The sequence below is a fragment of the Polyergus mexicanus genome, unplaced genomic scaffold, assembly GCF_030449975.1.
Source record: "Polyergus mexicanus isolate NDT 795.1 unplaced genomic scaffold, iyPolMexi1.0 SCAF_23, whole genome shotgun sequence".
Classification (NCBI taxonomy): Eukaryota; Metazoa; Arthropoda; class Insecta; order Hymenoptera; family Formicidae; genus Polyergus; species Polyergus mexicanus.
In genome coordinates, this window is record NW_027223343.1 from 4,338,167 (window position 1) to 4,363,772 (window position 25,606).

At 32.8% G+C, this 25,606-nt stretch overlaps 1 protein-coding gene across 1 annotated transcript in view; it reads right to left on the bottom strand.

Annotated features, from left to right (window-relative positions):
- The window catches only part of LOC138942528 (trace amine-associated receptor 9), a 58,496-nt gene that overhangs the window by 23,425 nt on the left and 9,465 nt on the right, over positions 1-25,606 (bottom strand). Inside the window, exons 3-6 of the mRNA XM_070312787.1 lie at positions 11,550-11,836; positions 10,849-11,163; positions 9,300-9,425; positions 2,258-2,374 (exon numbers count right to left, since the gene is read on the bottom strand). Coding sequence (XP_070168888.1) covers positions 2,258-2,374; positions 9,300-9,425; positions 10,849-11,070 — 465 coding nt within the window. The 5' untranslated portion in view covers positions 11,071-11,163; positions 11,550-11,836. The remainder of the gene's footprint in view (positions 1-2,257; positions 2,375-9,299; positions 9,426-10,848; positions 11,164-11,549; positions 11,837-25,606) is intronic.

Genomic DNA, 25,606 nt, shown 5'->3' on the forward strand with positions numbered 1-25,606 from the left:
GAAATTCATTTCGGCGCTTAAGCTAGGGTAAACCGACCCGCATCCAAGCTTCGACAAACGGCAGTGTGAAACCATAGGTATGTTATGGGCCGCGGGAAAAGATCTTGCTAATATCGCTCGCAAAACTTTGCAGTTGCTATGATGCAAAAGTTGCATTTAAAGCGATCGATCAAATCGCTTTTGTTGCCGCTCAGGAGATGATGCACAATTACTGGATTATAATTTGATCCGTGGTAATTGACAGATATAAGTTTCAGAACTAATCTAACGGATTAAGAACTTCCCAGTACGATCAGGTAAACTGGTTTCCGTGGGCTTCATTTTTAAATAAACTCTAAGAAAATACGAAAAAAGATATAACAACCACATATCTTGCAATTCGCACGATGTCTCTCTCTCTCTCTCTCTCTCTCTCTCTCTCTCTCTCTCTCTCGTAATACATTTTTTCAAATTGTCTGTCAAAAGATATTTTTGCGGATAGATTAATGATATATATATAACTAATATTAGTATATATAACGACCTTTTTAATTTTATTTTATTCTTTATTACTATAGAAATAGAGCGGATGTATATGTTTGTATAATGTTTACACTTTTTTATTATACTAGAACAACACAGACGCGCGTTGCGCGCGCGCTTTTATTTATGGACATTTTCCAATTTCTTTAACTTTTTTTTCTAACTTTAAATTTTTCTTTCACAAATTGTCAAACTGTCAAAATTTTCATGATTTGACAGTTGCAAATAACACGAACGAAGCAGGTCGCAGCGCACAAGCGAGACAACCAATCAACATCGCGGAAAAGAGGCCTCAACGCTTTGATATATTCGAGTTCGAGGTTTCATGTCTTTTCTAGAAAGGGATTGCCAAAACAGAAACGGTTGTTATCTATTATTTTTATTTCGTCGTTGACTAGCGTGGGATATTCTAAATTCCAAAAAAACTAAAAGATTATTTTTTGAAATGACGTTTTTATTCTTCTCTGTTCAATTCTCTTTCAATCTTTTTCCATTTCGATGAATAGCTCGTATCTCGGTATGTATTTGACGTATCACCATATGCGCGCGATATACATATAACTTAAGCATAATACATAATAAATGTAGAATTAATAAAGATATATATGAGCTTTGTAAGCATAGCTTCGGAGTATCAACGATATTTCAGTTATACCGATATTAATTTTCCAGGCATCATATAACGAGAAACATTTTTATCTCTTATCTTTTAAACTCTCATATGATCGCTAAATGATATCAGATTCCATTTTCTGAATAAAGTAGTTGTAACAAATAATAAGAAATATATTTTCAACTTTAAACTCAATACAAATGTGTTTTTCGTTTAAGCTTTCATATTATATTTATGAATAAAATGGTTGCGTCAAATGTGAAATGATTGTAACTGAATGAAGGAGTGAATCCTATTTTCTTGCAAATTCAAAACCGTCAGATAAGCTTTACGAATAAATGTCATTTTTATAGCAACTAAAACAACACAACGCGCGCTACGCGCGCGCCATTCATTCTTTTTCATTAAACATTTTTAACGATATATACACAAAATAACTATCAAAAAATGCAATGACAGAACGAATCAGCATCGTGGAAAAGCGACAATAATAAACTTCGAGACTTTCGAGTATCGACTTTACATGCCTTTTTTAGAAAGGGCTTATTTTAACGCGGAACGACTGTTGTCCGCAGTCGATCAATTGTTCAATCTGTTTTCAATCAGACATTGTATTTAACAAGAGCAAATTTTCCTATCGACAGGTCGAATGAATCTCTCATTAAACAGAAGAAATATTTAAAAGATTATATTGTTTAGTTTTGTTTGAAATAGTCATAAAAGAATTCCATTCGATTCTACCGTAGTAGCGATAGGTGACTGCCAAATAAGAAAATATAGGCATTATTTAAAAAAAGAATTTTTAACATGTTATAACGTAATATATTGTATATATATATATCTTTCTCATACATATCTATAATAATTAAATATATGTAATTTTACCGCAAAAATTAGTCGAACATTTATGAATTATTTTTTATATGTAAAAATTAAAATTTATTATTAAATATAAAAAACTGATAATTCCAAACATAAGTAACTTATATTAAAATATTTATATATTAAAATATCTAAAAAAAATTTATCTTAATATGAAAAGATATTATCGAAAGGTAAATGTGTAACAGAGATATTATGTTAGTTTAATAGAATTGATGAGTGCAAAGACAGTAAACTCACCCTTTTAGAAGAATGCTTATGATAGCGATGAGGGTGTAGCATGCAAACGTAACGGTCGATTGCCATACAGACGAGGATAACAGCGCTCTGTTGAGTTAAAGCGCCCCTAAGAAGTGCCTGGAACAGTAAAAGTTTCCGAAAGAACAAACGAGATTCTTCGGGTGTCGTTCTCTCAGTCTTTTCAGATAAAATAACTTATAACTTCTTGGAAAAGTGCATAGGTCGACGAGTTACGCTATGAGAAGTCGTTGTTAGACGCCAAGTTTTGATGGGTCAAGAGAATATCGAAAAAAATCAATTGTATACTAGTCAGCATAAAAAAAACATACATTTTTCATTATGTTTTCTTTATAGATTTATTTTATAAATTAGTTAAACATTTTTTCTTTCGATTTGTTGAAAAGAAAATAAGAGGAACAGAGGCTATATTATTAATGCATATAATGCTATATAATATATAAAACTATATTTTTTCTGATAATAATTTTGGAGTTGATTACTTTATCGATTGATTATTCTATACTAGAGAGACGTGTGTCCTTTCTCTGCACGAATTTATCAAAATAATCAGGATTTTGCGATTACATGACGAACGGGAGCTTGCGGTCTACCGCTGATATCATAATGCTTTGCGGTATAATTTTGCTTCCATTAGAATTTGCCTAGGCTGTTACTGCTCCGATTTGAGTGCAGGCAGAGATAGAATTTCATCATCTAATTAATTATCGACTGAGGTATAAATTTAATTAACATTGTAGTATCACCCATCACACATTTGCACTTTTCGTATAAATATTATTACACATAATTAATCGTATGAGGAATCGTTTGTGAACTGTATAAAATTTGTGTTTGCCGAGTTCCCGTACTGTAACTAACAATAAATGTCGCGCTCGAATAAAAAAGGATCGCATTCATCACGACGTAATGTTGCTTTTGCATCTGCCTGCGAATTTTAACCCGCGATTAAACAGTGCGATGTCGTTTTTTTTTTTTTTTTAAATCCTGCTTGTTATCTTTTTTGACAATTTCATATCTGTCTATTGTATATATCAACTCTATCAGTTGTCATTTTTGGGACCGATACGTCCGGCTCGATACGTCGGGCTGCTTTGAAGTGGGACAGGTAGGATATAACAAGATATACACTATCGTGATTCCAGACATGTTCTATATGTAGAAGCTTGGCGAGACGAGGGAAAGAGACAGAGAGAGAAAGAGAGAAAGAGTGAGAGAGATGTATACGATTCTATCTTTAGGAACGAAAATGATTCCAAACATCGCAAGTTGTTGAAGGCGACGGTGTGATTTTATGAATCGGTGCTGTCAGTGCATCCACAAAGACATGGTTACGGTAATGCGAAGGTGTGCGAGTGTGTACCAAGTATAGTTTAAGATGGTCGCCATGGTGACTGTTGGCGTACTGCCAACCAAGAGAAAGCTCTGATAATCTGAAGAGGCCATGATCGGCCTGGCCTCATTTCGAGCCATCCTCGAAACACTCCCGGGAGACCTTAACCGAATATTTTCGCCAAAAACTAACTTACCCGATCTCGCCCCCAAGCAACCTTAACCCATCGTGGCAAACTGTCGTCGACGTCATCGTTGGTTTATAGCGGGGACTTTAATGTAACGTCACGAGTAACTTTTATTTGGCCACGACCGAAATAATTGCGTCACAAGTTCGATATCTTTATTTGTGAGATGCGCCGTCGAAAGAACGAGTTTCGCGAAATTGCATTTACCTCGGAACGATCTTGGGCTGATTGCGAGCGCGCATCTGGAGAATGCTTGGTTTCGGTTGGCGCATTTCGATGCCGCTGAAATTCGCGCGAACGCGAGCGCTTAATTGTAAAAAATTTCACGATGTTAACAGGAGCAACAAAAAAATAAAATTAACAATCAGGCACCGATAATATTTGCTCGAAGACGATAAATTTCAGATTTACTCCTTTTGCATGGGGTTATCGTGCACGAATGTAACCGGATTCGAAATGTATCATCGCCGTATCACGCGCATGAAACGTGCCGTATCTCTCATAGGAATTCACGGTAATTCCTATCAACGCGATATATAATAATTCTCCCATACTCATCGCCAATAAAATGAAACGAGCATTGGTACGGTAATGCGCGGTTGGAGCGTATATGCAGAGGGATTTGTGGAATATTAAATTTGCAATTGCATTACTGCCGCAGCGGTGCAAAAATTTCTCAGGTCGGTTTATGTCGTGGGAAAAAAAAAAAAATATTGCCACGAAGGAACGAACAGCAGTAACATCGTAGCTTCGACAACATCGTAGTTCGTTCTGCGGACAAGTAATGACATTATGATACAGCTAAATACAGATAGCGAGCACTCGGGAATTTACCAATAAAGAGTATAAAGTTCGTTTTATGAAGTTATAATTAGAGAACGAACTTGTTACAGAGTTCTATCGTTCATTTTAGACATAACATTTTGAAAAAAAAATTGGATTTTTTTTCTGATATATTTAAGCAATACAAACTTTCTATGACAGTTATCTTTAAAACAAAATGCTCGTTTTTTATTTATGCTATGAAAAATTTTTTAAGAACAATACATGAAGCACACGAAAATATCATTCTAATTTTATTCAAAAAGGATTCAAAATGCTATTTAGGAGATATAATGGTACTTTAAATGTGTATCATGAGAAGACAGAATTAACAATTGTAACATTACAACATCATAATATTATAACGATTGTCTCCAGTGATCTCATCTTGACGCATGATTGAGCAAGAACAAACGGTGTGTTAGTTTATCGAAGTTTACGGTTTGATTTCGAACGGATATCTGAATACAAAAACCCATCGTAGCCGTCTGTATCCCGGGGTTATCACGTAGACACGAGAGATTTGTTGCCGCTAAGAATAGATTCTATGAATATCGAGTGGCTAGAGACAATCTATCTTGGAATAGCGATTCGCGTATTATTATTATTTTTTTTTTTTTTCAATGGAACAACGCGCTATAATCGATCCGTTCAATCAATTGTGTAACTACGGATTATATCCGAAGTACAGTATAATAAGCTGTCGAGTTTCAAGAATTGAAGCACAACAATTAATATTAGCCGTAATAGTAAAAGAATTTGGCAGCTAAAATACATTATATTAATTAACAGCTTATGTTTACATGTTATTTTCGACATATTTGGTAAGAAAAATATTGTTATATTATCAAATTCTGGACATTTTGTCATGGAATAATTAATAATTTTTAACATTTTAAAATTAATAATATCATAACAAATAATTAATGTATCGACATAATTGCTCACATATTTCCTATAATTATAAAAAGTTACAAAAAACAAGTTCATGTTAATCATCCATTTAATGGCAAGTATTAATCGTAGAATTAAAAGTGGTGATTAACACAGTCGCTTTATACTTTTTATAGCATTAATTCGAAAAATGTTGAAATTTCTCGAATAAAATCATGGCAGAGCTAAAACATTTTCTACAATATAGATAAATGTAACGTGTCGTCTCTATGTGTGTATTTACTATCATTTGTTAAAAAGTGCAACAATGCGATATCTTATTTAATAACTCGGACATTATTGCATATTAATCACGAATATGTAGATACTCTTTGGTCTGTCGTTCAAATTGAACGAATTGATCATAAATTACTTGCAACCGCAATGGAATATTAACTACTATTAATATTGAATGCCAATCGTTGCAGAGATATTATATAAGTTATTAGTTGGTCGCGTTTATAAATTCGATTTAGTTCGATTCACAATTTTTGCCATCAATTCGACGAAAAGGATGCGAGACTGCAACTGCGAGCACGTTAGTTGTATCGGCTTTATTCGCCGATCACGTAAAGTTTTACACGTTTGAAACTTTAGTTGTTTGCACGTTCCCGTTCTCGCTTCCTAGTGACGTAGCACTATCGTTGCACTCTACAGAGTTGATAGATTCGCATGAGCTTCTCTTTGAACGATACTTGTGGTGTTACCGTGCCTGGATCAGGTACTTTGACTCGTTTATTGTTAATAAATGATGATGACCATGCGGCTATAATCACGTATTTACAATAATTTGTCTCTTTTAAGACGGGGAGAACTTTAAAAATTCTCAAGAGACTCGAAGGATATATTATATCGTATATTAAATATGAAAAAGCATGGCAAACAGATCGGGATGTAGCCATGCATACAGGATGCTGTATCGTACGTGAGAGCGATTCGAGAGCACGAAACAAGACTTCGCTTACAAACTAGAAATGTTAACCCTCCGCCAGTCCATTTGAGAGATATACGTTTCAAAAAACTGGAAATAAGAAATGCACACTAGCGTGTTTTCGAGATGGGGCTATTCGTACGTAGGAATATCATCGTTATGGTTTTATGAAATTTCTGTTGTACATATGCCGAGATCTCACTTTCGGATTTCGATAGTCCTCGTAAAGTTTTATAGGATCGTTCGCAATAAGAAATCGAATCTGATCTGCAGCTGTTATACATTTCCATTGTACATGGTATACGCGATCTTTAAAAGTATCTCTTATTAATATCGAAATATTTTATTTATGTGTAAAAAAACAGGGACTTGTACTAATACATTTAAAAAATTATATTTTATATTATTATACATATATATTTTAATGATATAAAATAAATGATTTGAGATATATTTCATTAAAAATTAAGAAAATTATTAAGACCATTATTTTATACATGTTAGAAACGTATATTATTTACATAATATTATGTTCATTTTGCTTCTCTAATTATATCAAGAATTTTTTCTAATTATCCAACATCTGCGTCCCGCGTCTGTTTATTAATTTTCTGCCATCTGCTTCCTCTCAGCTTGATCTTATTAATTGCACCACATTTTCACCGAATTTGCGACCTATTTTCAGCTGCATGGAAACTTGTTTTCCTCGCGTTTATTAATTCTGTTTGCTTAGTTTCTATTTACTACCGTGTTATCTTTTATTCTTTTTAATCACCATCTTATTGCTTCTCAAACATACAATACTTTTAATTAAAAGAGTTTTGAGAAATATTTAAAAAATTAGAAGCTATTTATTAATATAATATATACTTTGAATAAACTGTCTTCTTATTAGCTTCAAAGCATCTATTCTTTTTATTTTGTGAAAAAAATTTCACAAATTGTATATAATATATATATAAAAGTCTTGATTAAAAAATGTGTTTACCTCGCATTTATTTTCAAATATTATTGTATATAACATTATGTTTACATTATATTCCATATGTTATATTCATATATTATTGCTCTACTATAATTTTCAAAATTTGTTTGGAATGTTTTTCAGAAAGGAAGTCTTTTCTTAAAAAAATAATTATTTGCCATAAATGATATTTTACCTATTTTAAGATGCTTGATGGACTTGTTCCATTCAACGTTATGATTGCAATTTGCATGGAGATTGCCTCATTTCTTTACTCCTCCCATTTTAGTTGATAACTATATCTTATTTACACTACATTTATATGCAGTTACAACATATATAACTAACGAAAGCGACGTAGCGTAAGAATCTTGATAGCATGCACGTTATGCAGGTCTCTAGATGCAAAGTGGAAACATCGAAAGATATTGACATGTTAGATATGGAAAAGCTATTTCGAGATATAATGCGACATATATATTTATGTTATATGTAGTTAAAGTCTTATCGGCGAAAATACGGCAAAAATGATTTATTATTACAGATACTGTAACTTACGATATTCAGATAGAAATGACATCACTGATTTCATATTAAGTAACGATGATATATTTTTATGTTTCAATCAGTTTCAACAGTGCTACTGTAATCTATTGGTTTTCTGTTTTATCTATTTTATGAACACAAATGAATTAATAAATATCTGTTTCATGTTTATTAGACATGTGATTCATGTTAATTAATCGATTTTCAAGAAATTAATAATGTAAACAAAATTATAATGGATAAGATAGACTACATTATATTAATGCAGCAATTTCTGTTATAATTTTCTCGATAAACCTCTTTCTAAATTTTATTATTCAGTTACTAAAAGTTATGTAATTATCTCAACATTTCTACAAAAGAGTACGAAAATATGTTCTTTATTGTGTAAAAAAAAAAAAATATATATATATCTTAAAGTAAATTAAAAATATTACTATTACATTTCAGATAATTAACAGAGTCTAATACGGATATTTTACAAAATACGATACGTTTTCATCTACTATCGGAAAAAGAAATAAATCTTTTTTCTAACATATGTATATTAATTCGCAACTATTAAAATACATAATAAATATTTGCACATATAGCAAATTTTCATAAGATTTTGTGTTTACTAATTCTGTTCTCGAGAATATTACGACAATTTCCTATTTCGTCTAGGTAAGCAAATACGAAAATATTCGGGATCTACCGGTGGAATGGCGCACTTTGGAGTTTAGCACGTGCGAAATGAAGAAATATACGGTCACAAATCAGGCTGTTACCTCAGAAGATGGCGTAGAGAACGAGGAAGGGGTAGGAGGGAAGGTGCAACGCGTAAAGATTATCGCCAGGAACTCCGATAACGTCGCAGCCACCGACTGGTGGAGGAAATAGCGGAAGAAGTGCCAGCTGCCGGTAGCGCAACCGTGAGTTTCAAACGATAATAATTTCCTGCCAAGCATCGCGAACACCATTCCAAGATTTCCTATAAATTCCTCAATTTGTGGCAAAGAAAAGCTGTTGAGATATGCAAGGTTATTGAACGGATTTTTAATGTGCGTAACATTATAAGAGATATCGTAATCTCCAACATTATAATCAAGGGGAGATTCATCTACATAATCGATACATTATCAACTTTATGTGATATTTATTTTCTATTAAACTTTTGTAATCAAAGTCAAGAATAACAAACGTCGATTATTTTATTTGACTATATATATGGCAAAATGATGCACTATTATATACACAATTTGTATATAATAAACAAACATAAATTTTTAATTAAAAAATGTAGCTATAATATATTATAATAGTTACCTGAATTTGACAAACAACTTCGCCATATGGCCAGCATCCGTAAACAGCTGGTAAGAAACCGAAAGGTGTCACTAGAAGACCAATCGCTAAGTCATTACTCGCTAAACTTGTCAGCAGATATCTGGGCTGAAAGAAAGTTGAAGAGAACCTGTTGATTGTCTTTGGTCAGTGGCAGTGGACGTCTTTATACTAAACGGTTAAATTGCTGTATAATGTCGCCTGACATTACTTCCATTAAGAAGTATAAGAAAAAATATTGATTGATTTAACGAAATGTGTAATAAAAATTCATTTGACTCTTTGTGGTTTATCTCTCTTAAAGCATAAATTAATATTAAGTGAATTTTATTTGGCTCAATTTTATTAATTTAATTGATATTTAATGGACATCATCTTATATATGTGTAATAATAAAAAAAAAACTAATTTCACAGATAAAATAAAAAATATATTTTTAACTCAGCTTTCCTATTCTCGCTAATAATTGCTTGAATTTACGAAAATTACTTTCATATACGTATTAATCTATGTGATTTTTACTTATGCATAAATTATGTAGATCTGATACGAGTGGGAAGCTTGTAATTAGAAGGAAGAAGTTGTAAAAAGGCGACTGTATGTACAGCATGGAAGATTAAATAATTTTCAAAAATAAATTTGATAAATTATTTGAATAAATATTTCTCAAAAACCGTCTAGATCCAACGGAATAAATGTATATTGCGAATACAATATACTAGCGAGAAGTATATACCGATCTATATATTCAACTCACTAAAAAGATTTATATATTCATGAGGGAGAGAAGCGATAAATGCTATGGAACAACATATTATACACTGAGCTCTAATAAATGTATTCTCAATTTTATATATTATGGCATTATCGCAAATTACCGGAAAGCTTTAATTAATCGAGTCGACGGGGAAGATGCAACATTCGCATAAATAATGTCTAATTTTTTGGCAACCATCGTCATTAGCCTCTACAATTCGATGGTATTCATTTAGAATCCAGAAACATGACCGTCCCGTATTTCGTGCAGCTAACCATTTCAGACAAATTTACATAACAAGAAGAGAGAAATGGAGAAAATACCGTGGACCCTTCCATCACAGGCTATGAATTATCGCGCTGACCAAAATCTTCATATATTCACATAAATAATATTTCACTCATCGTAATCCTCTTCATAAGACACACACAAAATAAATACAATATTAATATTATTATTTCTTGCAATTTTCTTTTTTAGCAAACTATCGATTTTACTAAAGACTCTTTAATTTTATCGATTCTTAGAATAAAATTCTCAGAAAAATTTATGCTTTTACTAATATATTTTCTAACGAGATTTCAAGAAATTATTTTTTAAATGTAGTATTTCTAGAATTATTATTATTTTACAATAAAAAAAGAACGCGAATGTTAATTTCTTTTAAATCATATTCAGCAAGACACAAATCTTGTCAAGAGGATTGAGTTTAATCCATTTATTATTAAAAAGTTACGTATAAATCTAACTGCATAAGCAATACGATCTACTTACCTGAGCATGTATGTACTTGCTATATCGTCTGTTATTGATGACGCATATCACCAGAAGATTGGCGCATAGAATGCCAAGACTTAGCAGCAATATTAGTGTAGCTCGTATCAGTTCTCCTGGACCTGGACCTGTCCAGGCAGCTTCGGACGTGCCGCCTCTCCAACAGCTGCTGTTGCTCAGTGATGGTGCCAGTAAGATTGTCTGTTTGTGTTCCATTGTCATCGATTAACCGCTTATTTCCCCACGTGTCTACGGTGCTGAATCTCCAGACGAGACACCCGTGTCTCGTTCGAGGCACTCGTACTTTGTACGTTTCTGAATGACATTTCAAATAAAAAAATCTTATGATATTTATCATTTCATAAATTTGCCTATAGAAACATTTAATTTTTTTTTAATTATTGTAGGTGCATATGAATTTTCAATGCAATGTCATATATTTATTTTATTATTTTAGTAGGTTATCATAAATTTACTCTGTCGTTTATATTGTAATAATATATAAAAATTTTTATCTTTAAATTGTTATATATATATATATGTATATTAAAACTATCTTCTTGCTTCTTTATTTGAAATAATTGAAAAAAAACGCAAACTTATTTTGAGAATGAATATTTTTTCTCTCAATAAAATTCAACGATCGAAGAATTTTAAGGAAAGGAAAAAGGGGATGAGACCGATGGAATATTGCAACGAACCTTTCATCCCTGTCGATCGCGAGTTTTCGAGAACCTGTCTCGCTGATGGCCAACCAGTTTTTTTAAGCACTGCTTCTTCATTATCGAGAGCGTCGAGGATCTGCACGATTGCGAGCGTTTGAGCACGTCTGATGACGCACTCGAAAGACCAATCGTGACTCACGAGTCGTCCATGCGCATCTGAAAAACGATGCGTGACGTCGACCTCTGGTAATGCACCCTTACCGCGCGATGCATCGCACCTTGCATCTGCCGCGTATATAGAGATGCGGACGAGTCGAAGAGCTCTGTAAAGAGAGAAAAGATACGGTCCTGGATAAAAATACTATAAAATTCAATTTGCCGCTGGCTGAATTTACGCTCTCTCTACGCGCAAGTTACAAAGTCAAACCGGAGAAAAGTTCTACTTGATAGTTTGCAAGCTGTCGCGGTTGTTTTGCCGTCTATGTGTCAAGTAAAATTTATGATAAGATAAGACGAAACTTTATTTTAGGCATACTCTAACTGGTAAATTTCTCGGTAAGTAAATCTCAGCTGTGGAAGAAGTTTTCGGGAATGACGCATACATATATGCAAAGAAAACAATGCCTTCGCATCTTAACTCAGAACTAGGAGAACTAGAATAAACGATATAATGATACTACGTATAGAGGAAGATTTGGTATATCGTGTGCGTAAAATGTAAGCGGAGGCTAAAAGAGGAAGTTTGACTTTATCCTATGGTCCTATGTCTACATTAAACAGTAATTAATCTCTAAATTCGACAATCACTTCTTTCGTGTGTCCATCAGTGATCCAATACGGTAGAGAGCTCTCTACGGAATCACAGACTGCGTTTCAAACTCGTACGTTTTCAAGTTTGCAACCTTTTATTTACTCTTATCCGCAATATCTCCAACAATCAAGCGTACGGACGCATCCTGCCACGTTCCCGGAAATTTTATTTGTACCGCGTAAACGAACAAAGTTGTTCGTCCGCCAATCCGACGTTGATCGATCGCGAGCGTCAATTCCGTTCTCGACGATGAATCGATGATGCGTTACATATCATGCAAAAGCCGAATAGATATCTGTGAATTCGTACGGATCATGCTCTTTTGTAATAAGCTTAACTTCTCGCAAATTGCGAATAATTAATTATAAACCCTTTACCGCTAAAAGTCCGTTTTCCCTTCTGATATACGGATGATTCGCGTATGATTAAAATTCAAAAGGATTTGTTTGCAACGCGTACGCGTCGAAGTGGCGAAAATGGAAAAATTAATTGGATCTCAGCAGGCTGGGGATCGGGCTTTGCTGTTCACCGCGAATTTCGTCGAAAGAGAGCACGTACCAGTTAACATTATCCGTCTGATTTTTAGATGACAATTAATGTATATCGGCACCTTGCGAATGCGCGAGCAAATAATACAAAATTAATGTGGTATTAAGCGGTTGGTCTAAAAACTTAAATTGTTAAACGGATTTAATTTTATTTGTTTAACAGTATTGCGATTTAATAAATCAATCATTCATTATATCGTTTTACTATTGCGTTAATTATTCAAAAGCTTGTTTGCGATATTTTAATTAATGATATATTAATAACTACATAATTTGCTTAATCTCATGATATCGTATCGTACGAATTACATGTCAATAATAAAAGTTTTCAAAAGCACGAGATACAAAAAATTTATGTTGAGAATTGAGATTCGAGAGAGTTAGGATACAAAAATTGAAACAGTAGAAAATTAAGGATAATATTATTTGTAAAAATAATTCTCTTACATACACACATACTTTTCTATAAAAGCAAAATATAATATATTTTAATACCATTAAAAAATATTACTCCGTCTCTTTCTTTCTTTCTTTCTAAAAATAAGTCAATTTACATTAATTTATATAATTAATTTATGCATTTGATTTGTTATTTATCAATACTTTCATACTTTACAATATAAAGACATTGCGATAATGCAAATATTTACTATTACATGTTTGTACAATGCATTTATTCTCCAAATATATGGCCGTGAGCTGGTGAAGATATTTTACAAAATGAAAAGTGCAGTTCAAGAACTGCAGTCAAATTTGTCAGCGGCCCGAATGCGATGTTATTATTCTCTGCATCCTGAATTGAGAAAGCAATGTATTTTGGCAGTCATTATCTATTCACGAGTACACTTCTTTATAAATGACATCGACAATTAATGGTAGATTAGGGAAGAATTAGATAAACTATCAATGGTGCACAATCGATAGCGAGGCTCGAAAAAAAACGACAAGATAATCAACGAAAGCGTCTTTGGCGATATTAAATTTGATATAATTAAAAAATAAACTTTCGGACTCATCTTCGACTCGGATATTTCTTTCTTCCATTTGCTACTTCGCGGGGATTCTTTTCGTTCTTTTCAGTAATAATTCGACAAACACCGTTCTGCCGTTAAAGCCATTTCTATTCACGAACGTATTCATACCTATTATTCGCACTGCCGCTTTAGGCTTTGCTCCCGTTATTCGATTTGCATTTATCGAGATAAAAATGGCGCGTGTGCCTTTATAACGCGCGCTGCCGACAATCTTTTTTGTATAATAGCTTGTTTGATAAAGCGCTCTACAAAAATATTAAATTTCAAAAGATCACATATATTTCTTTATTTCAGTAAAATAATAAATAAAATAAATATACGCGACACTTATGTTTCTCTGTGCAATGTATCTCGATCATCATTACAGAAATCAATCATTTTTAATATTTTGACAGATGCTGATCATCGTCAAACTAATCCATTCCACTCCTTTTACATTTGTCAACTTGTTGTTGGTATATTTTTTGTATCTACACGATAGACTACTGTTCATTCAAGATATGTGATAACCGATTCGTTTATCGAGAAAAATGTGTTCGCGTTGTTGCACTAAAGCCTTCAATTTCATTTACTTGATGCGCAATCGATAAATAATGTTGACTTGCCAGCTAGACTCGTTTTCACGCTTCAATAGAAAGGCGAATGGAATGGAAACAGTTTCGTCCATCCTATACGCATGTATTCAGGTATATAGACCAACACAATATACGCTTTTGCATTTTCCACAAGTAGATTTCGCGCGATCGATATATCGTATACTTTACGCACACTATCGGTGTGCTAGCTATCGGCAAATAAAGGTGAGCAGCTGCTCGTTTCTTGCAATTACACGAGTAAACATCGGATCGTTGGTTCATTAAAATAACACGCGGGGCAGAGTCAAAATTTTCTTCCGCGCGATTAACGATTAAACAAATATTCGTAAAATATTTAGTCAATGTAGAGAGAAAGTTGCTTTTTATAATTTCTTAATTTCCCCAAATTTGTTTACTAGTTTAAATGTTCATACATTTATGCAATATATGGTACATAATATTCATATTTCTTGATGCAACGATAATTTATGTTGATATTTGCAATCTGGCTAAATTGACAGAGTTGCGCGCAATGATGCGGCAAATTTTAATGAATCCAGCTGGATCATTCGCAATATTGCTCACGATAATCGCAAATTTCAGAAATGCACGGAATAAGCAAGGATAATGCTTAATTCGCGGAACATTTTCCGCTAACGTATAAATGTGTACAAGTCATTAAATCGATTAAATAACTTAGTGGCATGAAAATATCCGATATATGCTTGTCTTTGACTTTATTCGTTACGGTCCATTATTTTTCAATCCGCTTCTAGTCTCGAGTTTGTTTTGTTTTGTTTTATTATTATTACGCAATAAACTTGGCGAGAGCAAATATTACGCGCTTTTTATGCGATAAACTGTTCGTGAAAGAAGAAGATAAAACTGTTACAGAATAAACTCAAAGTTTCATTGTTTAATACATTTCTTTTCTAAGATACATTCAAGTTTTGAGAAGCTCTTCTTTCTTTCCGTGTGGGATTATATACAGTATATATTCTGCGAAAACAATATTGTATACGTGAAGTCCATGGAATATTTAAACACCGTGATAAAGTAAAATATTCTAACTTCCTAACGATATCAGTTTTCCGCTTTACGTACTAACACAGAAATAATCCTCTACTGTTATTCGCATCTTACTTTACAAACTTATGAACTTTTCAATGTTGTCTCCAGCAAATTTTTCCGACAAAAACAAATACAATCTACTCAATTTTATATTCCACTTTTAATCGTTTTTAACTTTCTCTCATATATTAAAATTTTTATTTTGTTTTTACATTCTTCATTATACTCATGTTTTCAAGTTCAAATTAAATAATATGCTAATCGAATTATAATCGCTCGATATCACAAGAAAAAAAATTCAATTTTCTTGATATTCTTTCTTTTATACTGCTATTGAAACGCAGCAGAAAAAAAATTGCAATCAATATCGTGTACAATACCGACAGGAGCGATAAGTCTACATCTATACGAGGTACGATAAAACAATATAGATGTAATATGTGCAGCTGACGCAATGAGAAGAAATCTCAGAAGGAATGTAACTTGACATTTTCCTTGGAGAGTCCGCAGCTCAAGTTCGTTACAGTTGAGCGACATGGAACAGATAACACAGCAACGTACACTGATAAGTCGTGTAAGTTCGTACCGATTCGTATCGCGAAAGCAGCAGCAGCAACAAGACAACGCGGACATTCCACTCTAAGAACTTTGTCGACTCAGACACCGCTCGCTCTCGCAGTCACTTAGCCGATGCAAGTAGCAAGGTGGAATACCGAGAACAACGGTAGGATACAGAGAGTTTCGCGGCTGCGAAACTGAAGGGATTAAATCGGGAATGTCTTTATTATGTCAGAATCTACCCACCTCTAACAAAACCCATTGCGTATCGACAATTTAGTCTCTATGACACCGAATGCATTTAGATGGCGGAATTACGATTTTTTTCTCAAAGCGCTCGTTTTATCGATCCACGGAATGTCATTTTGAATGTGTCCATCATGCATTGAATCCATAGACCATACGATCATAATAATGTTCAGCTATACATGGGACATGCTCTGCGAAGTGCATTCTAGCATAGTTCGATCGGTGTACGTAACGACTTACGATAGTCGTTAGCTCTAATGGTGGAAGACGAAACCATGCAGTAAGTCTTTTTTTTTTACTATCTCTTGTGGTGGCTTTTCTATAGCCGGGATATATTGTCATCCATGGATTTCTAAAGGATATATACTTTCGCTCTTTTTGGGGGAAAACCACTACACTAAATCGAAATATATTATATCGCGTTCGCGTTCGCGACCATACTCGGTCTTTTATGTTAGTATTCCGTAACGTCCACTTTTTTTCTCTCATCATATTATTAATTTATAATTATATTGCGAATTAATTGCCGCTTAATAACTTATCTGATTTTTAACGATCCTCCCCTTTTTGCTAAATTATGATAAATATTTCATTAAAATAATTTTGTTCCATTCAATTACGTACATATTTATACGACAAAATATATATAATTGTGTAGCAACAAACAATGTTAAATAAATCATAATATTCTATTATCTCTTCTCTACTTAATGAGACATCTATATTAATTTATATTGAAGCCTTTATTTTAGAAAATTGATGGATACATTTAATGACAACTCTCTTTTTATGTTCAAGAGTTTCCTGAACATTTTCATTAAATGTAAAAAAGTGTTTTTTCACAAATTTAAACAATATTTGTTTTTTGATAGAATTTTAATTAAATTTGATTAACGTTTTAAAGATTATTTTTAAATTTTCAATATGTTAAGTATTTAATTAATATTAAAATTAAAATTTTATTACAATCAAGTCGTGGTCAAGTCATCATCTTGAAATTAATAAAAAAATAAAAAAATTTTTATATACTTACAGTTTTATTTCCACATCTTTTAATTTACATTTTTGAACGACTTTATAATTATGCTCAGCTTTAATTATTGTAAAAGAATCATTGTATATTCGTGCAAGCTTTACAAAGTATTCTACGCACGTACCAATTATCTGATGAAAGATGATATCTTTTCTGTACAATCCAGCCTTTTTCCCGCAACTACTATAGATACAAGACACTTCTATTGCATCACGATATGTATTTTTGTACGATGGCATTTCGCGACTGAAGCCGATGCTAGAATACATCAAACAGCTATTTGATAGCCGTATATTGTAGTAGCTTATATCATATGTAATTAAAATCATTTCACATACATCCCTCTTTTTGAACGAAAAACAAGACTCGACAAAGACTCGTTAAATTGTGCACATCATACGCGAATACTATTGTATCGGCAACCATCAACTTTCACGCTTTGCCAGCATATCGACAAATATCATACGTTAACATTATCAAGTGAGAGATATATCTCAGATATATAACCATCTATAAAGATGCAATAGAAATGCTCGTCTGATAGCGAAATTTTTCTTTTAAAGGAGGAACATGTTGTGCACAACACTCGGTTAATTCGTCACTGTCGGCCGGTAAGGCACTTGCTGACCCCATACATCTCTCTTCATAAAAGAAGTAATATGGAAAAAAAAATCTCACTGCAAAAGAGATATCCATAAAAGTGGTGTCGCCGAATCCAGCTTCATAAAACGCTTCACCCTCCTTCTTTTTGCCGATCCTCGGTTAGGAGCGGCCGCGCGATAAAAAGAAGAGTCGTTAGTTCCGTGCGAAATAACCATTTGTTATCCCCATTCGTTTCGGCCGTATCCGGACTTCCTTGTCGACGTGTTTACGTTCGTAGGGACTAGCACTTCGTCTTGAAGAAACGGGAACGGGTTTAAATGCCGCGTCGAAATGACCGCGCCGTATCGGGGTCAGAGATGAGAAACCAAACTATAATGTCGAGAAATTCTATGTAATAATTCTGATGCTAAATCCTAATTCCGAAAATTATATATTTAGATTGTACAATTAATTTTTTTTTCTAATATTACATTGTAGGTACAAAGCATTAATTATGCTCCAATTATATAAAAACTTTGCGTAAGAAAATATATTTATATTCTCTCGAGATCGGAGTATCAAATCATTTTTATCGAAATTGAAACTATAATTGTGCGAAATCTTTTATAGTATTTTTAGTCAAATTTACTTTAACAGAATATATTCATATAATTTTCTTTTAATAACTTTTTTGGTTAAAGTTTATTTTAACAAAACATTCTAGATTATCAAAATATTTACTGTAATTACAAATTTTAAAAGTTTATGTGATTTCTGCGTACGTATACAATGTCAATACAATCGACAATTGACAATGTCAATGATGATCGCGATTAATTTCGGAGACACGGAGAACGAAACATGTATTTCAAGATCATGATATTCACGAAGATGATCAACACGATTTCAGGATTCGAGGACAATGATACACGGATCGGATTATATAGCTACGGGAAAATATTTCCGGTAGATATGGCGTATTGTTGGAAATCTTTTAGAAATATCCGAGAGCGAGCACTGTAATGCGCGAGCAAAACATCCTTGCATTTTTATTTTTTTTTTTTACATGGACAAAATATTACACTTTCGTAGATGAAATGTTTATTGTACCGGTAAGTACAAATAGGAATATTTATCATAGTGTAATGCGGAAAAATCGGGACTTACTAACACAATTAGTTCAACTTTGGGCTTACCAGCCCATTATTTTAACCAGCGCATTGTATAGTTCACGATCCCTCTTTCACATGTACCGTTGCATATTTCCATAATTCTAGCTGCAGCTATTGTTCGACTGATCCGGAATATTTTACCGTAAACTCTCTCTTTCTCTCTCTCTCTCTCTCTCTCTCTCGAGTTCTTTTATACAACTATAATAATTCCTGTGTGTATAAATCTTTATCAGATGTGTGTAAACATTTCTACCGTAAAATATATCTATTACCGTCAAATCCATTGCAGATGTTAGCTATAAGATTATCATGAGAATATATAATTGTATTTACATCTGTTTCAAATCTTTCTTTCTGATCACATGGTTTATATTTATACGATTCATCAATTGAATTTATTCTGATAGTTGCATTTCAGTGCGAAATGAAAATCTGACTAGAGTGTGTACTGAAAACACAATGCCATTAAAATGGATTTTTTCACGGGAATAATATTTTGATACGTATATTTTATCGTGCGGTAAATAAATTTTATTGTGCAATGAGTGAATCATATAGGAAGTGAATCGAACAAATTAAACAGATAACATTTAGCATTTATATTTATAAATCTTTTATTTTGATAAAAATATTGTTACCAATTATTTTTGACAGAAAAAAATGCAGATTCTCTTTTACCACATCAATTTTGTATAATAGATTCTTTAATCAAATTAGAGATGAATTTTATAAATAAAAATACATAGGAAAGTTACTATTTACTTTTCATTATCTTGCATTAAATATCTTCGAATAAAAACTCGAAATAATTAGGTCACAAAATATAGATAAAATCAATTTTTTATTTTTTGTTATATAGAAATTAAAAAATCAGTTCTTTATACAATTAAATAAATCATTCGAATAATAAAGTTTTATCTCTATTAAAAATTATCTTATAAGTACATCTAGAAAAAAAAACAATTAAATAAATTATTTTGATTTTGATTTAAATTTAAAATATTATATAAATTATGTTTTTTTCTTATTTTCTAAAACGTTCGTCGTATATAACATATCACACGTAGCATTAAATAGGTCTCAGTACAATAAGGCGATCATCAAAATTTATTATTATACAAATTACATACAAGAATTATATAGCAAATCTGTATTGTCGGAAGAACAGATTTTACTAGCATATGAGAATAATATTAAAGAATAATATCTACTGCAAGAGAAAAAGGGATAGGGAAGAAAGGACGGTTTCTTCCAATTGTTTCCTGCTATTCCGGAAGGGACGGAAGTGGCGGTAGAAAAATTTCAGCTACCGCGCATCCAGGAAACCGTATGCGCGGTGGAATCGACGCTGACGTTTCTGTGCTTTCACGAATAATATATACAACTGCAGACAATTTCTAACTGCGTATGCGCCGTCGAAATTCCCCGGTATGCGTTTGCTCTTGACTGAGTCTAGTTAAATTAAAACATACGCAAACGCGAGGAACATTTTTCGACATGCTGCCGAGAATTGCCCATTATCCGAGGCGAGCATACAAGATAAATAAATATAACCTGATATAATTTATGTATTAGTGGTTCTCTTTTTTGAAAAAAACATTTTTATTTTTTTAATCTTCTTATATTAACCATGCGAGTTGAATAATACATTTGACGATGGCTCATTGATTTTTTATTGAATTTTTTTATATCGAATTATATATTAAATTTATGTAGAAAAATATAATAACTTTTTAAAAATCTATTTTTAAAATATTATCTCTGATTTTTTAGGATACCTTGCGTATGCAATTGAAATAAATAATTTATATGCGGACAAAGTGAATATACAATAGAATACTTTGCATCATAAATATTCTTTTTACTTATGATCACAATGTGCGGTATGCGTTATTAAAATAAGTACGTATATTGTTTAGATCAAAGCATTCCGCAATTTTGCCAATAAACTTGCGACTCTAACAAGCGAGTTTTTTTAGAATCTGCGCTATGTAAATGGTATGAGGTGGACAATCCATAATCGTGAGATTTACGAGCGTACTGAGTAACGAGCCGAGCGTACAGATAAACGAGCGAGGTTCTCGGACCGAGTGAAAATAAACGTGTCTTTTCATAAAACATGTATTCGGGATTCGTCTATGCGATAATAGTATCAAAAAATTCTGAGCCGCCAATGCGTATCGGGAAAAAATTTCGATTGATTACAAAGAGTCAAACGAAATTGACATGGTCCAGATCGTTTGTCATCTCCATTTTTGTGATGCACACCTTTACATCCCAAAGACGCTCGTGAAAAAGATGAAAAGGAGAAAATTTCTCCTTTGCGAGATGTAATAAGATGAAACAGAAGTATTTGATGAACCCTTATGTTAAGATAAGAGCAGGGAAATTTCAAGCGGATGGATTTTCTATTTCTTTCGGTAGTTCAAGCGGATATATCGTATTACGTGCACGAAGAGAATGTAGCGAGATATTTTGTAGCATGCCGTTTAGTTTGGCGAATATCTTTCAATACCGAGACCTAACTCAGCAAACCCATTCCATTCTTCCAACGCATTTTCTGCGAAAAGTGCGGACGTACCATGGAATTCTATTCCTTCGCTTGCAAATTACTTATATATATATTTTTTTTTTTTTATTTATATATATAAAAGATATATATAAGATATATAAGATACACATATATATATCCCATGCAAACGTAACGCGTTTACGACATAGGTTTTTGCGTCACGCTTTCTATTCAAGTCGACAAAATATCATTGAAAGGTATACGTCGATATTTGTATCAACTATTAATGATACCAACGACATTGGAAAAAAAGAATATTATGAATTATAAATGAAAAGGGGAACTCGTAATAAAGGGACGCGGTTCGATATTTACCCAAGTGTTAAGTGGGACACGCGCTAATATTGTCGGCATGCGGAGGAAGAAAAAAAAAGTTTATTCAGCTCGTGAGTATCCAGGATATTCTGAGTTTGAGAAACACAGATGCTTCTGCGAACGAGATGCGAGATGCGTCATATCCGTGAAAATGTGAAAGAGCGACCGAGACCGCGTAGAATCGTGCGACAGCAAGCGCGCTGGAAAACGGTTATGTCGTTTACGTCGAGTCAGCATCATAAATTTTACGAACATCCAATCTGCTTTTCTTGAGTGCACCAGCGTTTGCCGGTCCTGCAAATGCATCGCTTGATGGCTTAAAAGCGCCTAAACGGATTGGGCCGCATGTTAACGAAGTATTAACGATAAATGATGGTTACCATGGTTGAAGGTCTTTTTGGTGGGGAACGTAGATTTTGCTATTGTCTCGTTCGTGTTGCGACGAGAGCTCAGAGGGAGTTGATAAATATTTTGCATTATTTGTATCAGGTATATACTGCGCTTGTGGATTATACTCGAGTTAGTTTTTGTAGATCATGTTGGACGAACACGTCGGTGTGCTATATTCTCGCGTATTTATCTCCGTAAAACGTATCTGGGTTCCTGGACTCGAACATAAATCAAGGATGAATGGGTACAGGGGAGGCGATATCATATCGAAATGGAATACTTAATAAATTAAACTAGATTACAAGTTGAACGTTCTGTTCACACACGATTACATGGATAATTTAACGCGCGAAAGTAATTTGTATAAATAAAATTATATAAAAGTGCTTTTATATCTATGTAATGTATACTATTTAAGAAAAATGCGTTTTACATACACTAATATATATATATATATATATATATATATATATAATGTATATAATGTACAATATAATATAATATATAATGTATGTGCTTTTCGTGTATGTGTATCCGACAATAAATATTATTAGAGAATAAATATTATCTAGTATTTGACGGTTGTATTTCTTGTCTTATTAATGTAGTTTTCGATTCATGTTGCAAACAAAATTACACAAAAAGGTAGGGATTACATGTATCAAATATTGACATCAATTTAGCCCGAGATAACTGGAGAGTGCCAATTATGCATATCGAATACATATACGAGATATATAATCGATTTCAAAATGCCAGCAAAACACAGGGTAAGTGATTGAGAATACATGTCGATTGCGATGACGTGATAGATTCCCCAACATACGAGAACAAATAAATAGCAACAGGAATTTATAACGATTGAAAAATGAATTGCATAAATTGATCTTGACGATTGGGAGAATCAACTGAGTACAAGTAACATGTGTATTAAACAAACGTATATAAGATACAAGTATTATCTCGATTGAAAAGTGCAAATAACAATTCACAATTAATATTTCTTTTCATTTTGTGATCCTTTACATCTTTAATAAAAAATCTGGATGATTACTTAAACGTGAATAAAGCATTCTAATCAAAAACTGTTTCTATCGCATGCTTTAATTATAAATTATGCAACTTATAAATCTACTCGTCTTGGTATTTTTATCGCAATTTCGTATCGTTTTCTTTATTATTTATCTTTGTATTTATCTAATAAGTTTGTATTACGATATTGAATTAACAGAGTTGCACAGATAAATAGATAAAACGAAGAAGAAAGCAAGGTAATAATTTTTAGTACTTTATATTATTCCGACAGCGGCAGTAGTACAAGCATGACTCGGGTCAGCCGCCTGAAGTTTAACCAAGCATCAGTAATTCTCCTTCTCATGCATCACTACGCATAGAAGCGAATTGATTGTGTTAATAAAACCATTACTTGCTATTATTTTATCAATTCTTAAAAATATGGAATAATAGAGAATATTCGCAGTTTTATCTGAGAAAATATAACAAAATTTATTTGAATAAAATTTATTTTTCATTCACAGCGATAAGTAAAATACTTAAATAATAAATTTAACATTATATTGTTTATGGAACTATAACTTTAAGAAATTAACTTAAAAATTTGTTGTTTATTATGTTGGAGAAAGTTAAAGATTTTTTATTACGTCAGGTTAAGTGAATATTTAATGAAACTAATAAAAGTTTTGAAATAAAATTTTATATAATTTTGCATACTTATATTCTTGAGATTGAGAATTATTGCAAAAAGATAAAATGATGTTATATTACAATATAAATTATATTATAGCACTTTGTATCTCATAACTTTCAAACACACCTGATACGTATTACGAAAGCACGCTAACTGGATTGACCTAATGGTGTTTTGCTCCGAGGGCCAACTTCAAATAGAAAACGATTCAACCCTCTTAGGGTTTAGCACCCCATAAACATCTACGAGGCATAAAATCAACATTCCATTTTATTATCCTCGCGAATATAAACCGCGTTTGCGGATAACCAATTTCTATCAGAAACTGTCTTTTTTCTATATTCGACGGCTGTTGTTTCTAAAATTTGTAGCTATATAATCTTGCAGTTACGATCGGAACGAAAGCGAGATACATGCGGTGAAGGGATTGACGAGCAGCGGCTATGGTAACGACCAAAGTCTGACGTTGACGAGAGGGTGCGTGCAATATCGTAAAGAACGTAAAAGAATGAATCCGACGATTTGCGCGGGTGCGAAACTGTAAGCGAAGCGTCACTCGTAAAAAGTATAAAGCTTTGCCCGAGCTTTCCTGTTGTACTTCCATGATATTGATAAAACGCACAATGATCTAACTTTCTACAATGTATCTTTATGGCGTAAGTACAAGTTGTAAAAAATGATGGAATATTTTAGTCGCATAACTATACTCAAGTCCGGATACAGCAAACACGATGTGGCGACAGAGATGTCATTTTCTGAACTACATTCTCTTGAATAATATACTTTCTATATTTGATATTTTTATACTGTAACAAGCAAACCGTATAAAAAATGAATAATTTACGATGCATGTGACACAATTCAGTAAGATTATTAGAATATATTTCAAGCTATGGTATTATTGGCGTAAAATTTACGGTTGTGGCGGACATCTTTTATCCTGGCAAGAAAATAGAAACTCAAAGGTAGAGATGGGGCATACGTGATTCGATCGGACTTTCCCAAAGGTGTCGTATTCGGGGAAGTTCCGCCGATAAATAATGGGACTGTTCGCCACGCTCGTGTTCACGCATTGTCGTATATGTTCGTGCAAGTAACTTTAGCTATTTGGACGGAGCAAACGTCAGCGGAATGAATCGTAGCTGACATCCGAGTCATAATGTGTTATGGGCCATCAAATTTTGAATAAACAAGCGTATTCTCTGCTTTAAATCTTTGCGTCTTAATTGTTACTATGTTTTATTTCAATTAATAACATTTAATTTATTTTTTCTTATATTGATAGAAAAACATGATACAATAAAGATAAAGAATATATTGTAAGATATAAACGATAATAGGAGAATCAATAGAGAAAATATGTTTCTTTGTTGAATCTAGTGGTAATTACAATACGAATAATATTGCGTCTATTATTGCAATCATTTCAGTCAGATATATATTGCGTGATTAAATCATATAATGTTGTAAATTTG